At 41.5% G+C, this 27507-nt stretch overlaps 1 protein-coding gene across 2 annotated transcripts in view; it reads left to right on the top strand.

Annotated features, from left to right (window-relative positions):
• The window catches only part of cacna2d2b (calcium channel, voltage-dependent, alpha 2/delta subunit 2b), a 34665-nt gene that overhangs the window by 3724 nt on the left and 3434 nt on the right, over positions 1-27507 (top strand). For both annotated transcript variants that reach the window (XM_027020387.3, XM_081705869.1), the window contains exons 2-33: positions 4223-4304; positions 7522-7638; positions 7773-7832; positions 10816-10860; positions 11176-11299; positions 12097-12228; positions 12833-12890; positions 13167-13217; positions 13518-13617; positions 13940-14101; positions 14489-14599; positions 15914-15992; positions 16659-16708; positions 17103-17186; positions 19319-19384; positions 19689-19763; positions 19860-19934; positions 20522-20593; positions 20956-21027; positions 21307-21368; positions 21464-21540; positions 23079-23139; positions 23339-23436; positions 24206-24296; positions 24416-24478; positions 24656-24759; positions 25293-25391; positions 25715-25806; positions 25913-25960; positions 26067-26138; positions 26764-26916; positions 27265-27317. In XM_027020387.3, coding sequence (XP_026876188.1) covers positions 4223-4304; positions 7522-7638; positions 7773-7832; positions 10816-10860; positions 11176-11299; positions 12097-12228; positions 12833-12890; positions 13167-13217; positions 13518-13617; positions 13940-14101; positions 14489-14599; positions 15914-15992; positions 16659-16708; positions 17103-17186; positions 19319-19384; positions 19689-19763; positions 19860-19934; positions 20522-20593; positions 20956-21027; positions 21307-21368; positions 21464-21540; positions 23079-23139; positions 23339-23436; positions 24206-24296; positions 24416-24478; positions 24656-24759; positions 25293-25391; positions 25715-25806; positions 25913-25960; positions 26067-26138; positions 26764-26916; positions 27265-27317 — 2688 coding nt within the window. The remainder of the gene's footprint in view (positions 1-4222; positions 4305-7521; positions 7639-7772; positions 7833-10815; positions 10861-11175; positions 11300-12096; positions 12229-12832; positions 12891-13166; positions 13218-13517; positions 13618-13939; positions 14102-14488; positions 14600-15913; positions 15993-16658; positions 16709-17102; positions 17187-19318; positions 19385-19688; positions 19764-19859; positions 19935-20521; positions 20594-20955; positions 21028-21306; positions 21369-21463; positions 21541-23078; positions 23140-23338; positions 23437-24205; positions 24297-24415; positions 24479-24655; positions 24760-25292; positions 25392-25714; positions 25807-25912; positions 25961-26066; positions 26139-26763; positions 26917-27264; positions 27318-27507) is intronic.

Here is a 27507-nt window from a genome sequence, read left to right on the forward strand (position 1 = left end):
TGTAACTATGTAATGTAATACTTGTACAATTTCTCAGTATTGATGTATTAGTTTATGTCACGTGAAATTAATTGAAAAATGTGCTTGAATTGCTATTTAAACATTTAACTACTTGATTTGAGCAGGATGTAGTCAGTGATTTTGATCAAGAGTCACTGTTTATATATATATATATTGCACAAGTATGACATTTTACTATTGTAACTATAGACATTGTTGTTTTTTTTTGTTTTTGTTTTTGTCATCAGCTACTAAAGTCCACAAAACCACAAACAGAGAGTAGAAAAGACTGTCTCAGGATGAATGCCTTGTGTCTGGCCTTGTGTGGTTTGTTTGGGTTTGGATGGCTTATTTCATCAAATGAACCTCGGATGATTGTTTAGTATGCTTTGCAACGTGCTTTGGAAGTTAAATATGTACAATGTGCATTGTTACTTGTTTCATGGCACCAGTCACACAAAGGAAATATTAAAACACATTTTAAAAAAATTTATAAACACATTTAAATATCAGTGCATTTTAGGATCACATTTTAAACTTTCAAATAATGTGTTTTGGGAATATGTTATTTCTTCATATTGCAACAATGCTTTGGTCTTTATGCAGGGCCTAAAACAGGACTATACAACCCTGCTCCTGGAGAAATATCAAAGAACTGAGTATTTTTCTTATGATACAATTGCAATTATTTGAAACTCTATGAACACATGAGAGATCTGAGTGACCTGAGTGTACATTGCCCCATTTGGCAAATGTAATTGAGCTCCCATTAATCTTTCTTTTTGTGACATTTATACTTAGTGGCATAGTTTCTTACTAACCAAGTAGGGTTAGCTGTAAATTATACAACACAGTCTGTGGAAGCTTTACACTAAAAGTATTTTGTGTTATTTTTTTCCTCTTTTTGGTTCTTATTCTCTCTCACATTCACAGGAGTTTTCACAAGCCTTCCAGTATAAAAATGGTGCTGAAGTTGTGGTCAGGGGCGGGTTTACTGGGTGTAGCCTTTCTTTGCATGAATTGACTTTCATTATGAATCTTATGATTCAAGTTGCTCATTCTTCTTCATTTCTTCCATATTTTATTATTAAAATGTATTGCTTGAAATGGGCTCTGTGGCCCAGTCTTTGCAGGCAGGGGGCCAGCTGCTCTACTTAGAGGCATGCAGAACAGGGATAGCGAAGCGCTGTGGATGTTCACATATTTTTTGGTTCACTCTAGTGACATCATAAATCAGCCCCTCCAAGGAAATGGTGTCTGCAGTTAAGGAGGGTCCCACTGCCATAAGCAGTGGAGCCTTTTAGATGTGGCTCCTTTTCTGGAGTTTTCCGTGCCGAGCCCAGGTTTCGAGTGGCTGCATTTCTGATGCATTTAGTCTGGGCTTTTGTATATCTCCTGATTGTTTTTGCAGATGTTATTGTGCGTTGATATTCTGTCTTGCTCTGAGGCAATGTCCTCTCTCTCTCTCTCTCTCTCTCTCTCTCTCTCTCTCTCTGTCTGTCTCTCTCTCTCTCTCTGTCTGTCTCTCTCTCTCTCCATCTCTACTCATCTCTCTCTTTCTCTGTCTGTCTCTCTCTCTCTCTCTCTCTCCATCTCTATTCATCTCTCTCTCTCTCTCTCCATCTCTATTTATCTCTTTCTCCATCTCTATTCATCTCTCTCTCTCTCTTGCCATCTCTATTCATCTCTCTCTCCATCTCTCTCCATGTCTCTTTCTCCATCTCTCTCTCTTTCTCTCCATCTCTATTCATCTCTCTCTCTCTCCATCTCTATTCATCTCTCTCTCCATCTCTCTCTCTCCATCTCTATTAATCGCTCTCTCATCTCTATTCATCTCTCTCTCCATCTCTATTCATTTCTCTCTCTCTCCATCTCTCTCTCTCATCTCTATTCATCTCTCTCTCCATCTCTCTCTCTCCATCTCTATTAATCTCTCTCTCATCTCTATTCATCTCTCTCTCTCCATCTCTATTCATCTCTCTCTCTCCATCTCTATTCATCTCTCTCTCATCTCTATTCATCTCGCTCTCTCCATCTCTATTCATTTCTCTCTCTCCATCTCTCTCTCTCCCATCTCTCTCCATCTCTATTCATCTTTCTCTCTTTCCATCTCTATTCATCTCTCTCCATCTCTCTCCATCTCTCTCTCTCCATCTCTATTCATTTCTCCCTCTCCATCTCTCTCTCTCCATCTCTCTTTATCTCTCTCTCTCCATCTCTATTCATCTCTCTCTCCATCTCTCTCTCTCTCCATCTCTCTCTCTCTCTCCATCTCTCTCTCTCCATCTCTCTCTCTCTCTGTCAATATATGACTTTTCTGTGGATGTTGAGGACATCTTTTTGTCTATATAAGCGGATGTATTGATTTTATATATATATATATATATATATATATATATATATATATATATATATATATATATATATATATATATATATATATGATGATGATGGCAAATACCACTGAATACCTTGCTTGTCATTATTCATCAGTTATCAAAGCTACAATGATATTAATTAGTGTAATAAATGCTTCTATAATTGCTGATACAGTATGTCAGTGTAAATGCTAATATTTACCATCTAGTTAATTACAAGCACCTACTCTGCACCAAAACTCACTTTTGCAGGTACACTATTTACGTGGCTGTTGCCATGCACACTTTGTCAGCTGGTCTCTGCCCCGATCATCACTGGTCACATTCTGACCACAGTACATTGCTGACTGGATATTGTTTGGGTTTGAGTCATTAACACAGAAGTAACACTGGAATACTACTGATGTAGTGATATGGTAGGTATTCTGTTGATGTGTGTCAGATCCAGTGGTTCTGCTATGATTTCTGCATGTGTCATTGTCCAGACTGTAACCATAGTTGCTGTACGTATTTGAGTAACATGCATGATACAACAAATACTCTACTGTAATAAACGTGCCTGCTTCATATGGGTTTGGAACATACAATGTAGTCTGCAAGTATTTGCACAGTGACACTTTTTTAAATTCAGACCTTTACATAGCATGTGAAATTAAAGGGCAGTGTGTACATTTAATTTGAGGGTCTGGGCATGCATATGGATAAGGCTGTTTGGTAATTGCAGCCCTCTTTACTCATCGCCCTGTTAGCACGGATATAGAGCTGTGAAACTGATGCATGTGATTTTGTGACTGCTCTGATGTGAGTTGATTGCTAATACGTGCCTGCAGCCTGGCTGTAAAGGAGGATAATTATTAGTGTGTGCACACGGGGTGACACGGTTGCAAAATGTTGTTTCTCTTTCCTTTGTGTCTCAAGTCAGCTTGTGTCTGTCAGCAGTGTCTGTAATAAGATTTTCAGTTCTCTCCGTTCTCTGACTCTCGATGTCTAAATCTCTTAAGTACATTTCCTCAGCTCTTTCTGTGTAGATTGCCTTTCTTTGTTTTTTGTAATCTGTTGTCCCTTTCTCTGTGTCTTTCTCTCTCAATGTCCCTAATCGCCTCTCGATGTGTTTCTCTTAATTTGATGGCCCGGGTGCCACAGGGCAAGGAACAGGATGCAGAAGCCTCTCTCGACAGAGATAAACAACACGATAAACGTTAACAGCACTCACGTATAACAATCCAGGGCAGTATGGCATAAACAATAAATGAGGAACAAGTACAAAAACATAATCAGGTTCAGAAATTTGAACAGCAAACGATAAACACAAACATGAACCTGAACAATGACTGATAAATAGTTTTACAAACACAAGGGTTTAAATACATATACGAATGACATGTGTAACAAGGTGCAGTTGATGATTACAAACAAGGAGGCAGTCACAAAGAGAACAGTCAACAGAGAAGGTACCCACAGCATGTGGTGGGCCGCATGCTGTATGGGTAGGAGAGTGTACCATTACACTTAATGTAACACTTAATACTCTCTCTTTCTTTCTCTCTCACTGTAGCTCTTCCTCTATTTTTCTATTACACTCTCATACCTTGTTGTAGAATAATATACCAAAAGTGTACAATACACAATAAATGTTCATGTCTTCACCGAGCTTATGTTGGAAATTAGGATACGCTGTCCATCTCTGTGTAGTATTATACAGTGCAACAGCTTGTCTTGTGTGTCCCTGTATAGGAAAATGCAGTGATATGTGCTACTGCCTGTCTCAGTGTTGTATTATGTAGTGACGTGTCCTCTAGTGTGGGATAGTGCAGTGATGTGCTACTGTATCTCTCTCTCTATAGGATAATGCACTGGGCCCGGCGTATAGAGCAAGAAATTGACAGAGTCCTGCAGCACATCAGTGGAGCACAGCAGCTTAAGGGGGTAAGTGTTCGGGGGCATGTCTGTGTTAGAGAGAGATTGACAGGTGCTGTCATTTCCTCAGAGTATTCTGACTCTAAATAGTCCAAGTATTCATGTGTATGACACCTAGTGTGCCTGTGTGTCTGTCAGCCCATGTGTGTATGTCTGTGTGTGTTTGTGTGTGCGTTTTCTATATTTTAACAACTCCCTAATTCGCTCCTCTCTGGAAGCAGCTAAGCAAAAAACAACCATACTCTTTCCAGATATTTTTGCTAAATATTTGTGCATTATTCACTGAACAGTGAGCGGAAATGTCAGGCAATTGTGAGTCATCTGTGACCATGAGAGTTCAGAGCAGTAGGCTTGTTAAGTTTGTCACTATCTAAAACACTGACCACACATTTTGGTTCTAATAACAGCAATAAAATATACCATTTAAAATTCACAGTTAAGTATGTATGTTTTTTACAAAAAGTAGATAAGACAAACTAGATTATTCAAGCATTCAAGGTTATTCAAATCAAGGCAGGTTATTCAAATCAAGGCAGGTTACTCAAATCTGAGCCCTGGTTGACCTGAATCCAGTTTCATGAGTTTGAACAGTGTTAGTAAGTGGGATGAGGAAGGGTTGTGTCTGAAAAACAGAAAAGGATGGACAGATGGTAGGATGGATGGATGGATGGATGGATAGATGGTAGGATGGATGGATGGATAGATGTATGGATGGATGGATGGACGCCCTTCATACTGACTTTGAGCTGAGCAGATGGTGTTACTGCTGCAGATGAGATCCATGCTGTTATTTCCTCATTACTTTCACCATAATCCAACAGTGAGTGAAGCAGTACAGACTAGCTTAGTCTTCTTACTCTTCAGACTATCTTAAATTTGCCACTCCAAACCCACCACTAGTGATGTAGAGGCTATATTATTATTGCGTGGCTTTTGCTAGTTTGAACATGTATAGTGCTTGGGAGAGTGGATACTTATGAATAATTTATTCAGTTTATTTAATAAAAGTGAAATTAATAAAAAGCAATAAAAAAAATCCAGCATGCCACAAAGAACATATGGCATAATTACTATTGGGCTGTCAGAGGAAATTAATTTAAAAACATTTTCTGAACCACTGTGCTGTGACCTTTTAGAGGGGAGAAACTTTTGCCTGTTGGTGTCTGAAATGAAGCTCTCTGAAATTGACCATGACTGGCTGAGATCCTATTACAATTTTGTGACAAGATTTAATCAGCAAGGCAAGTGGTTTGCGGAAATGCCATGAAGACTCTGGGAAGCATGAGGAACATTCGGGAAGGTTGGCAGGCCACAGGATTTGCCGTGCTAGCTCGCCTACCTCATTTTACTCCATAATTCTTTGGATAAAGCTCCTTTCAGGTGAATTACAATGGCTTTCAGAAGGTACACATTTCTGTATCTGGAAGACAAATTGAGCATGCGTGACCTCTTTATCTGAGACACAGTCCCCAGTAGTGACTCGGGTATCACTGATTCTGCTGTGAACTTGAAACTGTAGTTTCACACTGGAAGATAGTCACAAGGGTTGGTTGCTTGGTTTGTGTGGAAAGCTATTAGGCTGGTAAATGCTGCCCTGGAATGTCTCTAAGATGATTTGATTTGCTAGAATTAGAGGACTGGCTTGTTTTTGAAACACATCACCCGTAGCCAGAAGTGAGGGGGTGCACTGCATTACTGTAGCATTGTTTCTCTAGAAGGAGATACTGTCACAGAGGATTTAAAATACCACTCAGCAGTCCTGCCCACAGTGGTAAGAAAACTGAACAGGGAAGACGGGCAACAATCCTGTCATTCACAATGATCAATCACGCTGATCCAGTCAATAGACTCTCCCTATATTGGAATGTTCAGTAGCTTTTACTTAGTGCATAGATCTGTTAAATATTCTCAGAAACAGCTTCATATTGTAGCGGTGCACCACACACATGTGCACAGAGCTAAACAGAGTTGTGCAGCATGGGGGATGGAGGTATTATCAGTTTCCATGGTAACTATAGTTGGTTCTATAAACTGAAGCCTTCGCATTTGTATAAAACCTGGTGCACATCTACAGTGTTCCCCAGTGCTGACCCATGACCATATAACCTTTCCTTTGACCCGTGTTCTGAAACCAGTGCTCATTTTGTGAGGACTGTACAGATGGCACAGTGGGCTTTAGTCAGCTGGGGGTTTGTGCTTGGTTTTCCATGTGAGGCTGCTGCCCCCCCGCAGCTTTGGTACAGGCACTGCTGCTCACAAACAGCGTGGTCTCACAGCTTTTTAATGCTACAAAACCTGAACTTAGCGCAGGAATCAGGAGACAGGAAACACTTGAGAAATGTGAACGTGTGTCTTATGTTGGAGGATGTTCGAAAGGAAAAGAGCAAGCATGCTTTGCATTAATTTGTACATGCAGTATATAATCTCTGGTTCTGGAAGATGGAGATGCAGTGTTTTGGGTGTGTGTGTGTGTGTGTGTGTGTGTGTGTGTGTGTGAATGACAGTCAGATTTGCAAGTAGGAGTCATGCCCAGTCTTCATATTGATCTGAGCACTTAAGCTGTGGAGGCTGTCCCAGAGATGAGCCGCCAGAACAGGTTATTCACAGAAGTAACGAGCCATCCTCGTTAGCCGGCCTGCCCCTTTAAGCACCGCCCCCTCACGTCTTTCACCAGGGAAACACATTGTCAACATGGCTAGATGACGCACACACGCCAGCAAGCAACCAGCAGACAGCAAGCAGAAAGTGAAGGATAAACGGTTCACCGTTCCTGACTGCTTCAGTAGGGCAACACTTGTGGACATTCACAGCAAAACATTTACCAAGTAGCTTTCAATTAGTAAAAAGCAGCATATCTTACCAGAGGAAAGCAGTGGCTTTATGAGGGCAGCACATGTATCAAAATTACATATTTAAAGAACTCGTCTCAGATCGCGTCCGGCCCGTAATTAACACAATCATATGGAAAAACATATTTGCAATTTTTCTCACAATATGGGACAGAATTCTCTAGTTAAAATTGTTCTAGTTCAATTAATGTTCTGGCAGTGGTGCTTTTCAGAAAATAAGAATTTATTAAGCACTGAAAGTCTGGTTTTTGTACTAAAACTTGTAAGGACAGCTGGAGAGTTAATTATATTTGATGAGGAGGAGGTGGCTATTTGGAACTGGAATGAGTGTCTTCAATATTTGAAAATGAATCACCTGTTTCTGACTCTTCTTTCAGATCTACAGTGAGAAGAGGAGGCAATATAGTGTCGTGCGGAACAATCCCAGAGACATAGTGGAAAAGGTTGCATCGGACATCGAGAAACTCCTGGCGAAGAAAAAGAAAGCGTTAGAGGTGAGTGAATTGATGCACCTTGGTAAGCCTGCTTGCCAGGTATTGAAATGTGAGTTAAAAAAAATGCAGTACTTCATACTTTTGAGTATTGGTCAGAATGACAAAAAATAGCAATTGTACATTTTTTTTTACAGAAACTAGCCAATGAAGCAGAGAAGATGCAGAAAGAACATCGATGGCAGGACAGCATCAAGGTCAGGGGATATTTGATACAGTATTTGCAGGTATCAGTTAATGGGGGCTGATGTTTACAACCATATTTGTTCCTTCTGGTTTTGTTTGTGTGGAGAAATTAAGCATATCTTTAAAAGATGGATAAATTACAGCTTGGGCTTCTGACGGACTATGCCGATTCGATCAGTAAAAGACCTGGACAGATACCTGTGCTGTGATTTAGTAATTTACCATGTAAGAAATCTGCTTTAAATCTACTGTCACCAGAAGCACATAGGCCAAAATGATAAAGGGTTCAGAAGCTCAGGTGCTTCTGATAAACGTTTAATTAAGAGGATGTGAGGGTGAGGAACTGCTGCTCTTCATCTGAGCCCATTTTAAATGTGTTTATATCAGCAGAATGTTCATAAAGAGACAGATAGGGGCTCCATATATGTGTGCACACACACATACACACACACACACACACACACACACACACACACTCTCTGAGTCACTGACTTAGTGGTAGCAGAGTTCACTTCAACATGGAGATGGAGATTTGGACTGGATGTGTTGCTGGAGGGTCTTAAGATAGGCAGATATTGGCAGTCCATTTTTCTAGCTGGTTTATGGCTCAGGTCAAAGGCTGGCATATCATCCACTGAAAAAGTCTAACAGCCCCCACATATACGCCAGAAAATGATCCAAAACCCACGTCTGCATATTCACATGGAGTCCATGAGACTCTGGCCTCCTCCAAAAACACATTCACACACAAGGGTAGAATGCGGTGACACGCATGTGGGCACAGCCACAACTGCATTGCCTTAAACATATATATGTGATAATGAAGCGCTTTTAATAGAGCTCGCCACTGAGAGCTAAAAAAAATGTGATTGTAGACTCTTGTAACAGACTGGATCCATAAATATGCAAAAGTACCTATATATCATAAAATCAGGTATAGCATATATGATAAAAATGTGACATACAAATAGCATGTCAATTACATATTAAAATATAGTAGCTCTATAATGTACATAATACATAATATTAAAAACATATTTACTGTATAAGGCATGTTCATGTCCAATAATACTTAAAATTGAGATTTTAAGAGATTTCATCACATCTTCACTGCCAGCCTCCATGGACCCACTGCAGTTTGCATTCCGCTCCACTGATGATGCAATTGCACATCTGCTCCACACCACACTGACCCACCTGGACAAAGGGAGGGGTAATTATGTTAAAATGCTGTTTGTCGACTACAGTTCAGCATTTAACACTATCATTCCCTCCCTACTCACTACTAAGTTGGAGGATCTAGGACTGCATACATCCCTGTGCGACTGGATCTCCAACTTCCTAACAGACAGACCACAATCAGTACGGGTGGGCAACTGTGTCTCATCCACCCTCACCCTCAGCACTGGAGCTCCTCAGGGTTGTGTCCTAAGCCCCCTGCTCTACTTACTGTACACCTACGACTGCACAGCCACTTCCAGCTCCACCATCATTGTCAAGTTTGCTGACGACACCGTCGTAATGGGCCTGATCTCGGACAACGATGAGAGGGCCTACCTGGAGGAGATTAAACACCTGGAGAACTGGTGCCAGGAAAATAATCTCCTCCTAAACGTCAGTAAGACAAAGGAGCTGATCGTGGATTGTAGCAAGAAGCAGGAGCGGCACTACCAACCTGTGAGGATCAGTGGAACCACGGTGGAGAGAGTAGATAGTTTCAAGTACCTTGGTGTTCACATCTTGCAGGACCTGTCCTGGTCCCACCATACCAACTTCCTGGCAAAAAAGGCTCGTCAGCCTCTTTACCACCTCAGACGCCTAAGAGACTTCAGACTGCCCTCCAAGGTATTGCGGAACTTCTACACCTACACTATCGAGAGCATCGTCACGGGGAACATCACAGTCTGGTTTGGGAACAGCAACAAACAGGACAGACAAGCACTCCAAAGGGTGGTGCGTTCAGCAGAGCACATCACTCATACGAAACTTCCTGACCTGCAGACCATCTATTACAAGCAGTGCCAGACCAAGGCCAGGGGGATTGTGAAGGACCCCACCCATCCCAACAATAGGCTGTTCTCTTTGTTGAGGTCAGGGAAGCGCTTTCACTCCCTGAAGACCAAGACAGAGAGACTGAAGTGGAGCTTCTTCCCACAGGCCATTCGGCCCTGAATCAGGGAAACTGATAAACTGTGGGGGCCACCACCACCATGTAACATGTAACTGTAAATATGTTCAATTGCAAGATGGAACTGTACATTGTGTACATACATATATACATATCCATATATACATTGTACATTGTGTATATAAACATAATATACGTATATTGTACATACATTGTTCATATATTTTGTATATATATAGATATATATTTCTCTATGCACCCCTGTTTTTTTTTCCCTCAGTTTAGACAGAGCACTCTCAAACCATTTCACTGTGAGTTATACTGTGTATGACTATGTATGTGACAAATAAACCAAACTTGAAACTTGAAACTTGAAATTGTGTAAGGGCCACATATGAAAAGAACACAAGGCAAGTCTAATTTTGGCAGGCCTCCATTTACAACACAGCATCTTTCATGCATGTGTGTTCAACAGTACAATGTCTGAAATGCTTAGACTCTCAGAAGGAAACAATCTGAGTGTCTTCTGTATTTTTGTGCCGAAAAAATGTGCTCAGTTCCCAGAGCGTTGCTCTCCTGGTAGCTAATCTGCTGTGTAATGTGACAGATTATTAGTCTACCTTGTACTTTGCTGCTGTTAGTTATAGCTACAGCTAACAATAAATGTTAAACATGAAATCCCTTGGATGTATTTATGTGCATTTTAGCAATGGACAGAAAGTCCCTTTTGGCACATCTGTGTATGTCTAATGCATCACAGTTTGGGCAGGGCACCACCATATTAACTTTTGCCTGCTCCAGCTTCTAACTTTGTGTGCAATTTGGAATTTCACAGGTTTATTATAAAATAATTTCTGATTTTGCAGGAGTGGGACGTTGAGTACTATGACTCCAAGTCTGAGCTGGATTATGTGAGTGCACTGCTTACATTGGTTTATCTGTTTCCTCAGTCATTCATTTAATAAAGCTTGGAGTTTCCCTAAGACACTAACTTTGGTAAAGTGGGACTTGGATGTATTCAGAGTGGGAGAATGTGTTTGTTTGCATGTGTGTGTCTCAGTGTGCATCCAAGTGAATGTGCGAGTACATGTGCAGGTTGTGTATCTGTTATCTGTGTGTGTGTGTGTGTGTGTGTGTGTGTGTGTGTGTGTGTGTGTGTGTGTGTGTGTGTGTGTGCGTGTGTGTGTGTGCAAAACCTTTTTACTAGATACAAATTTTTTCACTAGGACGGAGATGAGATGGAGGCTCAGACATCCTTGAAGCTAGAGTTTGTGTACGACCCAAACTTCAAAAATAATGTCAACTACTCCTACACTGCTGTACAGATCCCCACTGATATCTACAAAGGCGGTATGAATCAAACTTGGGGTTTACTTTTGCTTTCAATATACAAAAAAACAAAAGATGTTCTTATTTGTCTGGATAGATGATACAGGTCTGATCTCCTCTGATGATGTAAGCAATGTTCTAACCAATTATCTATGATGTCATACAAGCTGATTCATATCATCTCAGCTGTAAGAGAGACAGCTCAAGGTTAAGTTAACTTTAAATACTTCAAATGGTCTTCCTGCTACAACAATTTTAGTAAAGTGAATCCTGTTGTCTTAGAGCAGGGCCAGTAGATTTAAGTTTGTGTATTTATTTTAGATGAAGAAATTGTTTCCATGTATTGTTGAGCTTGGGGCAACTGTACCAGAGCACTGCACTGCAGATGAATTTGGGAAGGATAGATTATATTTTGAATATGCGCCACCAATGAGACCTGCTCGTAGAGTCCCGTTTCACAGCAGTAAAATTTGACCATATCCAAACTTCAGCCAAACTCATTGTGATGATGGGAACTTGTCAAGGCTAGCTGGTGCATGACAGCCCTGTAGTGGAAATTGTGTGACTCACCAAAAAGAAATGTGGCTTCCAGAGTGTAGGTGTGGTGTTATGGTACCCCGGAGAGGCAGAGATGGCTGACTGATAGCTGAGAAAGATTGGAGTCCCAGTTGGGCTATAAATAAGGTGATGAAGGCTGGTCTGGTCTGTCTGCCTCTGTCTCTGACTCTGTCACTGCCTCTGTCTTTGTGTGCCTCTTTCTCTGTCCCTCTACCCTGCTAACTATTTCTTATTTCCATATCTCCGTCTCTGCACTACAGCGCCAGTGATTTTGAATGAGCTGAACTGGACGCAGGCTCTGGAGAGGGTGTTTATGGAAAACAGCAGAGAGGATCCTTCACTGCTTTGGCAGGCATTTGGTAGTGCCACCGGGGTCACCAGGTATTATCCAGGTACGACCTCTGACCCACTTATGCCATATCATATGTATTTATCTTGATGTAGCGAAATTTTCAGCAATAGAATCCTTGACCTTAAAAATGGCAGTAAATGAAATCCAATGAGAATTGGATAGCATAAACTCTTACATAATGTTACTGGCCATCGTGGTCTGTTATGTACTTGTTACAGACACTCTTATCCAGAGCAACTTACAATTCTGTTACAGAGGTAGGCAAGTGTAGCATTAGGAGTCTCACCTAAGGACCCTTACAAGTATAGCATAGAACACTTAGCTAGACAGGAAGTGAACCCCAGTTCCCCAAGGAGCAGTTGCATTGTTATTCACTACACTATAGCAACCACATAGGGTTAGCGTGTTTGGGTAAATTACTCCTTTAAGGTACAGCGACGCGACATTCAGTTCCTGCCTGTGAGACAAACCAGACCAGACAGATCAGACCCCATTTATCTTCACTGAGATGAAAGAACACCATCACATCCCCATATGGTTGTTTTTGTAACACTTACATAAGAGTACATTAAGATACTTTTGTAGGCCCTCATTCCAACTAAGTGAAATATCGCTTTAAGCTAGGCTGCTGTTTCTCTCTGCAGCTACGCCGTGGAGAGCACCAGATAAGATCGACCTATATGATGTGCGGCGCAGACCCTGGTTAGTCTTTGTAATTCTTCCTTGTCTGTGAATACTTCACCAAAGTATGCTAACCAGTGTTAACAATAAAGACAATAAGGGCTAGAGCATTTCGGCTAAAATATATTTCGCTCTGCGGACTTTTGTCTTGGTGTTGGCCTGGTAAGCATTTTTGAATGAAGAATCTCTTTAATGACGTTTGGGATGTGAGTGACATCATATGAATAAATGTGATTGTGTTTTGTGTTACCACTGAACGTTGTATTACCTCTGGACATTGTTACCTCTGAATGGCAGGTATATTCAGGGAGCTTCATCCCCAAAAGACATGGTGATCCTCGTGGATGTGTGAGTATACAGCTAGAGAGATTTTCTAGGATTTTTCGGCTGTGATTGCCATGGTGTACACATTTGGGTTACTGGACGATTTTGTAAATTCATAAAGCTTACAATGTCATTTATTAAACTGGTCCAAAAAATGAATGTATTTATTGTGCAGGTGTAAAGTTGTGTATGTATTAAATAATGCATCAAAATGAAACAAATGAATCTGTATCTTTCTCTTCTTTTATTTTTATGTAATCTTTCTCCTCCCCTTCTCTCTCTCTCTCCCTCCCCACTTCATCTCCTCTCTGACTCTCTTGGCAGGAGTGGCAGTGTGAGTGGTCTGACTCTGAAACTGATCAAGGCCTCAGTGACAGAGATGCTGGACACCCTGTCTGATGACGACTACGTGAACGTGGCTCGGGTGAGCAGGGTGATACCGGGCACGCACGCACGCACGCGCGCTTACAGACTGTGAGAGCTGTCTCCATATAGACTTCCTCAAGTCCTCAGGGAGTGTTATGACTTGCAGTTTCTCTTTTTTTCCTCCGTCTCTCTTTCTAAGTTCCGTTCTTTTGATCTTTTTTCTGCCTCTGTCCCTCACACAGTTTCTCTTTTCTCGCTTTCTGCCCACTCCCACTCTTCCTCGTGTCTTCCTCACTGCCTCTCACTTTTTCTACTGCTTTCTGTCTGTTTCCCGTGCTGTTTCTGCCTCACTGCACTAACCCTGTCCTCTCTTTCACCAGTTTAATGAGAAGGCTGAGGCAGTGGTCCCATGCTTTAAGCACCTGGTCCAGGCGAATGTGCGGAACAAAAAGATCTTCAAGGAGCATGTGGCACAGATGCAGGCCAAAGGCACGACTGACTACAAATCAGGCTTCCACTTTGCTTTCAATCAGCTGCTAAATGTAAGACACTAAGTCACCAAAAGCTACATAACATTTTATAAAGATCAGTGGTCGAGAGAGAGCATGCTTGAAAAAATGCGCTTTAACTTCTTATGATGATCCCTTTGCTTTAATGTGTTTAGGAAAATGAACCCTATCACAAAGCCAGTTGATTTATACATTTGTGTTGTTTATTTACTTATAAGAAATCTTCAGGTTGTCAGAGTGCTCATGTAATACTAAACAGTATATCATAATTTGACTTCACCGATTACTGAGTTAGCATAATGATGGGTTTGCATTATTGATTTTTTAACTGCATTTGTAAAAACATAAAACTTCTGCCACTGACGTTTTCCTTCCCCGGTTTCCTCTCTTCTGCTCTCTGCCTCTCGCACTCTTTCACAGAAGACGAACGTACCCAGAGCGAACTGCAATAAAATAGTTATGCTCTTTACGGACGGTGGCGAGGATCGAGCTCAGGATGTCTTTGAGCAGTACAACTGGCCCAACAAGACAGTGAGTGTTAGGCAGCTGCCTCTCTCGCAGCTCCTCATCACTTTACTGCACAGGTTAGAATAAAAAATGACAAATCTGTACTGCACATGGGCATCAAGCTGGAGTTGGCATAAGTATTGGGACATTTTGGTCTCCAGTAGGAATGCACAGAGAGCTCAGTATTTGTATATGTCTGTATTTGTTGAGGCAGCAAAATTATTTGTATTTGAATAAAAGGGCATCCATGTTGGAAATGAGGTAGTTGTTTTGGGACTGCAAATGATTGGTCAAAACTATGAAGGTAACTGGTAGACAATGGAGCTGAAAATGGAATTAATTATCTCTATTGATCTTGCTGTCTGAAAAAGGAAAATTGCCTAATCTCAGTCCTAACAACTGTAATTTGTAACAATCACCCCAAAGGTGATACTTCTCTATTTCCAACATTATAGGCTAAATTTCAGGGTTAACAGTTGAACGCTAATCTCCCAGTCAGACAAGCTCTGTTGCATCTGGCACAGCAGCTTTGCTAGGACAATCATAAATAGCTATTTCTCCAATGTGATAGCTGCAATCATGTGACACACAGGCTGACTGAGCAGTGAGTACAGCGTGTAGAGGAACTGGCTAGTAACTACTCTGCCAGAGCTAACATAGGTTAATCTCCTCACGTTTGACATTTTGCAGGTCAAAAGACAAGTAATGTTATAATACCTCCCAGTTATGAGGAACACTGAAAGCAAATAATTAAAAAATTATATAATCATTTAAATTGTTATTACATACTAAAAATAAATTGTACAAAATAATTATTCATTAAAAAATATTTGTGCTTTTCCAAATACCATATTCTGATTCAGCTCCTCCCTTAATCTCCAGTTAGTCCAACCTATCATAGTGTCACCCGAACTCACTAATTAGATGTCCTTGTTTGGCAAGGAGATTTCAGTAGTAAAACCTGGTGTTGTACTACTCTCAGTACTGAATTGCCACTGAATTAACTTACCTGTGTGTTGGTCATGGCCCCTTTCAGTACTGAACTGCCCCTGCTTTTACTGTTGGTGTGCTTGTAGGAGCAGTGATATGATCAATCGGAAACACTTTCCTACCATGATGTGTCGCTAGCAGCAACTAATTCAATTTACAGATGGCAGATGTTTACATCCTCAGTCAATATGAACTCACAAATGTTTGTCCTCTCTGCTCTGAGAGGATGTGTTGCCAGTATTTTCCACTCTGAGCTGAAAAGTGTATTTATATATTTATCATACTCATATTTATCATTGGTATGTATAGTTTAGAGTAAAATTTGGATGTTTGAACTCTCCCCTGAAGGTTCGAGTGTTTACATTCTCCGTGGGACAGCACAATTACGACGTCACTCCGCTGCAGTGGATCGCCTGCGCAAACAAAGGTGTGTGTGTTGGTCAGGAGGACATTGAAGGTGTGCCTTGTGGGTGTGGGTGTGTTGGTCAGGAGGAGGAGAATGTGGGGTTTGTGGGTGTGTGTGTGTTGGTCAGGAGGACGGTGAAGATGGGATTTGGGTGTGTGTGTGTGTGTGTGTTGGTCAGGAGGTAGGTGAGTGGGGTTTGTGTGTGTGAGTGTGTGTGTGTGTGTGTGTGTATTGATCAGGAGGAGGGTGAAGGTGGGGTTTGGGTGTATTTGTGTGTGTGGGTTTGTGGGGGTGTGGGTGTGTGTGTTGGTCAGGAGGACTGTGAAGGTGGGGTTTGCGTGAGTGTGTTGGTCAGGAGGATGGTGAAGGTAGAGTTTGGGGGGGTGGAGTCACACACACACAAACCATTGGTATAGAGTTATGCATTGCACTGCTCTGAGCAAAGGGTCAGTACTACTGTAATAGTGCATTGGCCCACTGTGTCTATGTGTGGGATACATATTGGTATGTACATTTATATGATCTTCCCATGTGATGCCTACATTGTTTACTCTGCTGTATCTGCTGATCTGTTTGCATATGCATTTACATTGTTGAGAAGGAAGATTCCGCCCCTCTTCTCTCTCTCTCTCATCCTCTTACTCACTCATTCGTCATCTCCCCACCCTCCTTATCTCTCTCCTGAAGGTTACTACTTTGAGATCCGTTCCATCTGTGCCATAAGGATTAACACTCAGGTGAGAATCACACACACACACACTCACACACACACACACATACACACACACACACACACACACACACACACACACACACACACACACACACACACACAAACACACAAACACACACACACACACACACACACACACACAAACACACACACAAACATACACACACACACACACAAACACACACATACACACACACACACACACACACGCCACACTTCAATGCTCTGAACCTAAGTTACTTATAATGGATGTAATACAAAGCCATGCTATGCTAATCAAGCCATACCTGCATGTGTGTGCCTAACACATGTGGGTGTGGCTAATGCGTTGGCGTGCGCCTGACACATTTGCGTATGTCTGACGTATGTGTGGGTGGGTGTGTGTGTGTGTGTCATAGGAGTATTTGGACGTGCTGGGTCGTCCCATGGTTTTGGCTGGGGCCAAGCAGGTGCAGTGGACCAATGTCTACCAAGATGCCCTGGTGAGTGGGTCTCTCTGATTCATTATTCTCTACTCACCAGCTCCAGAATGGCATTCTGCTGTGTTACTGCCATATGGGTACCACTGAAGGCCTTGGCACTGATAAAGAAACACTCAGACAGAGTGATCCATTTCTATGCAGCGATATCTGTGATGAGATATAGTTACTCGAATACTGTAAAAAGCAAAAGGGTTTTAATATCTCTAAACCGGAGTAAAGTGGTCTACAAAGGATTCAGTACACTCAACTAATATCTTATAGGTGCAATATATACCTGTTTACCTTTAGCCTGTAAGTAACTACAGGTTGCCATGCACAATTTTAGTCACTCTTCATCTCTTATGCCATTGACTGTCACTGACTCTCAGTGCTGCAGTGACAGACCCATAAAATAAAACTCCAACACTGCTGTTCCTGACACATTAATTCCCACACAACACCCACTACCATACAGTCAACCACTACAGAAGCCACCGGGAACATTTTGGTTCCCAACCAACCATTAACTAACTATAAAGATATAGAGGTATATAATGCACCTAAACGTCAGGCAAGCCTATAAAAGGATACTATGACTGAAGGTGAGAGTTAGCTGATCCAAATACTTTGTCAATGAATGTGCATCAGAACTTTATATTGGATAAATTGAATGTGGTTCACGACTTGCAAATCTGCAAAAATGGGTGTAAAGCTGTCTATTGCCACTCTTACTGATACTATTTAGCTGAGCTTTGAAACTGGGTTAAGGGAAAAGGGATTGGATTAAAAAGTTGGTCTTTTCCCTTCCAAATGTGGAGGGCTTGAGATGGGTATGTCGGCAGAGGCTGAAGGATAGTGTAGATCCACTGGGTCTCTGTTTCAGATCTCCTCCCAACACCTTGAGCTGGGATGTGCAGCTCAGGCGGCAGCACAAGGAGATGTGGGAGCAGGCTTCACTCATACCACTACTACCACTGTTGTTGTGCTCATTACCAATCTTCTATATTCTTCTGCCTTGTTTATTGGCACAGCATGGAAAACAGTGCATATTTGATGCAGGTTCTGAGAGGCATTTGTGGTAACTGGTCAATCCATTATGTTTGCACTGCGTGTGCTGTTCCTTTTATAGCATCTAAGTGGTGTGCAGAAGCAGTGGTAAAAAGAGCACCCAAATTCAGAGTTAGATCCAAGGGGGAAACAGTGATGTCCCCTCTCTGGACATTTGCCCTTTAACCATGTCGGGTGCTCTTTTATTTAATCAGTAAGGTGTCATGGGGATCTTATGTGAAAGAGGAATAGGAGACCATAATAAATAAATTACAATAATGAACTGCAAGTCCCTAAGGGGCATTTGACACTGTAGCTCATTTGGTTGTCTCCAAAGCAGCATTTCAAAAGACCCCCCACATTGTGTCTCCCTTTCTCTGGTTCTTTTAAAGTGCTTGGGAGGGTAAATGAAACAAGCAACAATACTGTGAGGGAAGTACTGTTGTTCCTGAATTCCCAATTTGCTGGTTTTAAAGTCATACATTCAAATAGAAAATAAAGATGCAGACTTCAGAATTAGTTGAAGAGAATAGTTGGTCCCTGTCTTTATTGCAAGTTTTGGCATGCATTTGAGGTACTCTCCGGAGAAAGTCTGAGGGATACATAGGAGTTTAATTTTGATTCTCTTTTTCATTGGTGATTATATAATTGCCTTTTTACATATTGATCTTTGAATTTTTGACCATTATGTCCAACTGCTACATTTACCATCATGCAAATTGATATTCGGTACTTACACCAGTAGGAGCTTGGTACCATTATATTCCAAGAGAGGACTTCTCTTTAAAAATTTTTTTTTTTTTAAATGACCATCTTACATCTGCAAGATAATGTTGTTTTTCTGTACCTGGTGTAGGGATGATGTGTCTTATACAGAGGCCTGCAGAGGATTACCCAGAATCCTTTGCAAAGGCCTACAGAGGCCCCTGCTCATTTTATGAGGATGAGGAATCTCTTTATGTTTTGTGTTATTAATATGTCTAATTAAATGTTTAAACCTCTTTTCCTTGTAAACACTATTTTCATAACCCCAGTACCAGGCAATGTACCATTTAGAAGGCCTTTTTGCTCCTGTAATGATTATGTAATTATGTGGGTCCTGCCAGGGTCTGGGCCTGGTGGTGACCGGGACAATGCCTGTCTTTAATCTCACTAAGGATGGAAACTCTCAGGTATGTCCTTAACTTGTTAGAAGTCATATAGTCAACTGCTATACATGTAGCACATAATTGCTAGCAAAGATTCTAAATCTGTGTAAGTATGTGCTCACTGTACTTGGGTGTGAGGAAGTAATACTTCTATAAATGTGAAGTCAGTAAATAGAAGGGATTTCGCACTGAAATGAGGTTTTCGCCATTACTGTCACTCTCGCTGCAGTTAATCCTTACACACATGGTATGTCCATTTTTGTATACTTGGTACACTGGTTTGTGTCTTATTTACTCAACCTGTTCTGTGTTCATGACTTTTCTGCAGAACCAACTGATTCTGGGCGTGATGGCAGTAGATGTGCACCTGGATGAACTAAAGAGGCTTGCACCACGTTACCATGTGAGCTTTGCTCTCACACAATATTGGGCCTTCTGTTTTAGCCATATCCTCATTAGAGCTAAATACATAGACTTTTGTTGTTGTTTTTATTTATAGCTGGGAGCCAATGGATACATCTTCGCCATTGACCCAAATGGATACCTGCTACTCCACCCTAACCTTCAGAACAAGGTCCAAAAAGCTTCTAAGCTGGAGTTTCTAGGCCAGAGAAGGAGAAAAGCTCACTCACTATATGTTAATGCAGAGATATATCCATCATGGACTGCATAAATATTTCTGCCAGTTCGAGTGAATGTATACAGGAGCTTTTTCTGCACTATTAAAACAAATGGCAGCCAACCCTAAAAATGCATACGGAGGATCATGCGATTGATGGGAAGTCTAGAATGTTCTCGCCCATTTCACACAGCTTCAGCACATTGGAATGCTGCCTTTGGAAAAGCAATGTCTGGATTTGGAAGTTGTTGGTTGTCTGGTGTGTGAGGGACATTAATGATACATAGACACTGATTATGAGATGGAGTCTTGGATGATGAATCACACTGATGACTAACATCTAACACTTAATCTTGTGATAAAGCCTTTCAAAGCCAATTTTGTTTAAAAAAATAAGTCCAACTGACACTTTTGCGGTTTGATATTAATATACTTAAGGGATTTGATTAGAAGAGTAGTATATGGCAATGGATGGTACTATCAGTATCATGCCTGAAGTAGGTGAATTATAACAGAATAATGGGGTAAATTCTGTATCCAAGGTGGTTGACCTCCCTGAACCTGTGACTTTGGACTTTTTGGATGCTGAGGTGGAAGACAGCAGTAAACAAGAGGTATACATAAACATAAACAAACAGCCTTTCTGCTTTCCGAGATTTTGATTCAAATGTCTTTAAAGGGAGATTCCATTGTACTGCAGATATAATTAGGAACAGGAATAACTCTAGAAAATGTTAAAATATAGCATTAAATGGAAAATAAAATGTTCAACTGTAAGGGCCTTTTAAAATATTCTCTTACCAACTTTTTGCATGTCTTGCTTGTTCTTATTCATGTTTAGCGCATAGTACTCTTGAGTTGGCTCTGTGTCAAGTATAATGCCAAGGTGTCTTAAACCAATGAATGGGTGTTTTTTAAGCCCGCTGTGAAAATGTATTTAGAATAATATGACCTTTTGTTCATTTCTACTTCTAAGATTCGACGACAAATGATAGATGGTAGAGTGGGTGAGATGACCATTAAGACCCTTGTTAAGTCAATGGATGAGGTATATGACTAGTGTTATGTGATATTATCTGTTTTGTATACACTGTTTGTGTTTGTGTGTGTGTGTGTGTGTGTGTATGCTTGTAAATATCCAGTGATGGTTTTAACTCATTTTCACAATGTGACAATGTAAATGATTTGCGTACATGACTAAGAAGCCTTATGATGCATCTAAGTTCAACAAACTCTTTAAACTCATCTACAAGCAAAGCTTTGCTTTTGCTATGGTTTTTTTATTTAACATTTAAAGTGTGACTAAGTGTTTGTTCTTTGTGTCCAGCGGTACATAGAAGAGGCAATTCGGATGTATAGTTGGACTCCTGTCAATGACACTGACTACAGGTGAGCCTTAGCTGGATGTTCTACTTTGCTGTCTGTCCCTTTTTCATATCGCATGCTACTTTATTCCTTCTCTGATCTGCTGCTGCCCCCTCCAGTCTTGGCTTGGTACTGCCTCTGTACAGCGAGTACTATATCCAGGCTGACCTCAGTGACGTCATGCTTCAGCTGCAATGTGAGTAATTATTCTTATGTAATCAACCTTTTTTTTTTTTTTTTTTTTTTTTTTTTTTTTACGGACACAGAAAAGAAGAATTAGTGTTTTAGCAGAGGGAGTATAAAGTCAAAAGTAATGCAGCTTTCTCAAGAAAAAAAACCCATTACAATACAAAGGCAGCCTTTCTAGAAGTTTCTAGAAGGTCCTCTTCTATCCCCACCTGTTCATTTGTCATCTCTTTTTCTGGAACTTTCTGAAGCCAAGTGACAACTTGAAGGCTCGAATTAGGGGGTGTGTGGGTATGCCTGGCAGTCCTACAACAGACGTGGACATAAAATCTGGTGGGATTCTAATGTCCATAAATCAATGCAAATGTATTTGCATTTCCTAGATGTATGGGATTGTGCAGAGGGCAAAGTGCAGCAGTAGTCCTTATAGTTGTTAATATTAATATTAACAATTTAGCAATTGATTAAAAAGACAGAATCTTATATAACAATGAATTTAAAATTTATGTATTAATCTTTAACGTTGTTGTTTTATGTTTAATGTTGTACAAGGCATCTGGGAAACTTTGTAAAAGTTTAAGATAAGGGCACCTGTGAAAGCTGAGAGGCATTTTGCGCTCTGTTTTTGACACTTGCTGGACATTATTTGTGTTGGAGCAAAATGTTCTGTGTAATTACTTCTAGAGTTAATCTTAGCACTGTGAGGATTTTGGGAAACTGCTCCAGGGAGGTCAACATGACCTGCCTTGTGGTCTGAGTCATGAGACCTGAGACTTGGCTTGGCAAACTACGACATGCAGATCATTTAAAATGGTGGATTTGCCAGAGAACCCATTTGTTTTGAGACTTGAGTGCATGAAACTTGAGAGTCAACACTTGCATCTTCAGCTGGTCACTGAACTTGAGACTTACCCTTCACGGCTTGGCAAAAGACACAACACTCCAGGATTCCTGACTGAAACAGTGTGCAACTGGAAAAGCATACCTCACGCTGTCTGACCCTCAGCACAGGAGGTCTTAAAGGCTATGTGCTCTTTTCTATGCTCTATTCTTAATACATCACACCCCTAGAGACTCCTGTATAAATGTTGTGACCTTTACCCTTAGCAGAACAGAAATTTGACTCATACATACTGAGGATCAGCCTGGATCCAGAGAGGATCGCTGGCTGTCACATGCTGTTCATCAGAATTCTTTATAACAACAGATTGTTTCTGAAGGTGTCCTCAAACTTTGCTCACTGCATTTTCTGCTCCCCTTTTCAGGGGTGAGATACTAAGCACATAAAACCTACAAGACATTTTATTCATCTGGGTTGTAACCCTCAATAACCAACAACACAAATCCTTTGACTGCTTTTTATTAATACTACCCCTAGGGGGAGCTACAACATCACTCTTACCAGCATTGCACTGGTATACATGTATCTTATGCAGTCCTTGGTGTAGTTTTCCAAACAGAATCTTCTAACTGAAATACCATCTTTGCCATGCTATATGCAGAAGATTCTGTCCAGAAAACGTTTTCTTGTTTTTTTTTTTCTTCTAGATTTGCAGTCTTTGCTGCCAAGCTCTTTTGAGTCAGCGGGCCACGTGTTCCTGGCCCCAAGGTACTATGTGGACTTAGTGCTAAGCCAAGAGAGAAAGATGTATGAGTGAAAGAGAGAGAGATAACGAGAAGCTGTGGTACTAGAGCCTAGTGTTTGTGTGCATGCGTGTGTGTGTGAGAGAGAGAGAGAGAGAAATAAATTCTGCAGGACTGTGAGAGAGAGGAGTGGGTTTGATGGTGTGATGATTTTTCCCCTATAGGGAGTACTGCAAACGCTTGCACATGGCTGAGAACAACACACAGTTTCTGGAGAACTTCCTGTCTCTGATGGTGGAGATCACGCCAGAGTCTGAGGACTGTATGTGTTTTATCCTTCCTGTCTCTTCTTCTCCTTCCTTCTGTTTCTCCTTCAGTCTGTCAACATCCCAGTAGGCTCTTTTTCACGAATGGTCCATGATTTAAAGATTAAAGCCCATGAACAGTCTACTGCACGGTGTATGGCCTAGTCTTCAGACTCCTCTGGGAGTGGACTTATTCCTACAACAGACTTGAACCACTTTCCCCCTCCAAAGCTGAGCTGTGTCATGCTGATATATGATTGCTTAGGGTTTCCATCTGTCATGCTGATAAATTGGAACTAAGCAGTAGCTAAGAAAAACTCCAGTGTTGACTGACTGTTAGTACAAGTGGTACTCTCCATTCACCATAACACTATCACAACAGCGTCTCATTTTCTCTCACTCTCTCTCTCTCACTCTCCTTCTGTCTCTCTCACCCCAACCCCCCAGCTTTCTTTCTTTCTTTCTCTCTCTCTCTCTCTCTCTCTCTCTCTCTCTCTCTCTCTCTCTCTCTCTCTCTCACTCACACGCACCCACACGCACACTCTCTCTCTCTCCACCGTGGGCATGCGGAAATGTCACCATTGACCACGATACATGACACCATTCCATTTTACATTTACATTGGACATTTTCTCATTTTTCTCATGCTTCTCTCTCTCTCTTCCCCCTCTTTCTCCACACCATATGCAGGTTGAACTGTCATTGGAGAATGCTGGGAACAGAACCTTTAGTGTGTCAAAACAACATCCTGAAGATCTGTTTAATGATACAGTGTCTCTCATACAGGTGACCAGGGCCTCATCCATAATCTCATTCTGGATTCTGGAATAGTCTGGCAGCTGGCCACAAGAGTGTGGAAGAACAAAGATCTGAATACGTGAGGGTGCCCATAAACACGCTGTCCAGCCTGGAGGGTTGTAACCAAGGACAACCCTTATTAGAAGCGTTATTTAGTGAAATTGATCAAGGTTTGCCATTTTCTTCTGTCCTTGGCAGGTATGGCTTTCTGGCATTGTTTGCATCCACAGATGGAGGTGTTACAAGAGTGTATCCAAACATGTGAGTGTTTGAAGAATTGGCAGAACATGGTAGTTTGCAAGGGCATGTGGAAGGAGAATAGGGTTACATAGGGGAGTCCGAGTTGCTATGAAATTCTTTGTCTAGAAAATATGATTTTGTGTGTAAACTCCTTTTGTGTGTATGTGTGTGTGGTTTTGGGTTTGTGTGTGTGTTCAGAGCTTCGGAATCATGGGAAGAAGATTTAGAGCCACTTAATTCCAACTTCTACCGACGCAGCCTGGATTCTAAGGGATATATCTTCAGAGCCCCGACTCGCACGTGTGAGTTACACAGCTCTTCAGCCACACTCCCCCCCGCCTCCAAACATGACTTACCTGGAATACCCAGATGTACTATGGATGGCAGTCCCCAGGTTGGGATTGAGATATGAAGTACACAAGTACATGACTACTGTGTAAATGCAAATCATGTTTTATTAAATGGATACTTTCAGTCATAAAATCTGATTGGCTGAGTCGTTTTGGAAGCTATTCTAGAATCGTTGATATACGCACACCTCTGACTACCTCACAATGTCTGGATTCTGGATTCATCTTCTGCTAAAAAAGGTTGTTAGCAGACCACATTGCCTGGTTGAACAAGTGTTTATTGTGAACAAGTGCTTATTGTGTTAAATTATTGATCTGCTTCGCATCATGCTTAAAATGGCCTTACACATGAAAAAATAGCTGTAACGCGGGGCTTCTCGTGGCTAATTGCTTTAGTATATCTACTTATGCTGATGTACACATGCAATATCCCTTTGTTGAAATGTAGCACATTCACTTCTGACTCTCTGGCCTTTGACCTGAAGCTATGGATGACCCCTTGATCACGGAAAACGGCACAGTGGGTATCCTTGTCACAACTGCGGTGGAGATCACACTTGGAGGCAAAACCCTGAAGCCGGCAGGTGAGTGCATATGCATGTGTGTGTCTTATTTTGAGAGCGTATACTATGTCAGTCCCAGGTCCTGGGGGGCCACACCACTGCACAGTTTAGTGTGTGCTATGCAGCAAAAAAGAGCAGCCCATGAAAGGCTTTGTAATGAGTTTGCTACATCTGGGAAAATATTATGCTATTCTTTGCTGTCCTTCATGGTATGACAATATATGATATATTTTTGCTGGTTTGTGACTGTTGTGACTGTGTGTGTGTGTGTGTGTGTGTGTGTGTGTGTGTGTGTGTGTGTGTGTGTGTGTGTGTGTGTGTGTGTGTGTGTGTGTGTTCTTCAGTGGTCGGGGTTAAGCTGGATTTGGAGGCATGGGTCGACAAGTTTAAGATCCTGGCCAGCAATGTGTCAGACAGCAGACAGGGTTCTCATAAGGTAAAGGGGACAGATATTGGCTTGGAGTGTGTTACAGAAAAATATAATCATCTTGAGGTAAACGTATAAAATGAAACTCACATCTAAGTGTGTGTGTGTTGTGCAGTGTGGACCTTCTAGATCCTGTGAGATGGACTGTGAAGTCAACAGTGATGTAAGGAATTTTTCTTGCATTGTTTTTATATCCATTGTGTAGGCATGCATTGGTTATGCAGTTGTGTCCCAGGTTGAACATCGACTTAACGCTGCTGATGTTATAGGATCTGCTTTGCTATCTGATCGATGATGGTGGATTTCTGATCATGTCTAATCAGAGGGACCACTGGAAAAAGGTATAATGCTCATGTCTAGTCATTTTGTCTTTTCTAGATAAACACAACCTGGCTTTACTGGCAGGGTAGTATTTTCCCCAAATCATATATTTCAGACTCTTTCAGACTCAGTTTCCATATATATTTTTGTTGAATCTATCTCAGTTTATTTACTTATGCAAGGGATGGTATCTTACACTTGGTGAGGTGTAGTAACTAGATAACTGGGAATTTAACAAATGAATGAATTAGTGAATAGAGTGCACACAGTGTAATATTTGACCCAGTGTAAGGTAAGAAAAAAGTGTTGCTAGGAATGTTTTTGTCCTGGCCAATTTTATTGAAGCTCCTACACGCTTAAAAGGCCAACTAGCATCTGAGGTGGACAGCACTGTCAGACTGAACCTAAGCACTCTTCTTAGACTGAATGCATGAATAAACATCATTTTCCAGCTAATTACCAAGTAGCATAGGTTTAACCAAAAACTGACATTCAGGTAGTTCATTTATTGTTGAGTGAATTACTGTCTGTCGGTTCCTGCCCCTGATATGAAAAAGAGGCATCAAAACTAGTTTTGGCTGCATGAGCTAGGTATCTCAGCCGTGACAGAGGCCCGACCCAGTGCTCACTGTACCACCCTCCTAGGTGGGGCTGTTCTTCGGAGACGTGGATCCCTACCTAATGCATGCACTCTACAACAACTCTATCTACGGCCGCCGTCAGTCCTTCCAGTACCTGTCGGCCTGCGAGCCCACTGCCAGCAGCCGCACAGGAGCTGCACCGCGACGTGTCTTTGTGGTGGGTTTTAGGAAGCTGTTGCCTCTGCTCTCTTCTCTGACCCTTTGAGTGGCTTTTGTATTGCACCATGCAGAAGATAATCTAAGATGCTAGACCTAATAATGCTATCAGTGAGTACCCGTCATTGGAATTGGAGTCTATCGCTAGCCGACAACTTCCTGCAGCGAAACTGGCAGAGGTAATACGGTGTTCTGGTGTTTTCTGCTGTGACTGCTCTATGGCAGCCATGCAGTAGCATACTGAGAGATGTCTTCTCTATCTCTGTGTGCCTGTATCTATCTCAGGTCACTTTCCTTCTGCTTTTATTAGTCGTTTTTGTCTCCATTGCCGTGTTTCTCTTTTTCATAGCCCTCCATTGCCGACTTGCTTAGTTTGGCTTGGTGGACATCTGCAGTAGCATGGTAAGCCTTTCTTAAGCAACTGAGTTTTATGTGAAATCTTTTATCATGCCCAGCTCACAGTTTATGAACCATATATACCAAGCCAATCAGTTGCTAAAACCTGTAGGCAGGAGGGCTTTGTATACATCGTGTGTGTATGGAAACCTCATTCTTTACACCATTGTTCATCTTTAACTTGCACCTATCTAGA

This window comes from Electrophorus electricus, chromosome 22 (genome assembly GCF_041902795.1).
Source record: "Electrophorus electricus isolate QZ-2024a chromosome 22, ASM4190279v1, whole genome shotgun sequence".
NCBI lineage: Eukaryota > Metazoa > Chordata > Actinopteri > Gymnotiformes > Gymnotidae > Electrophorus > Electrophorus electricus.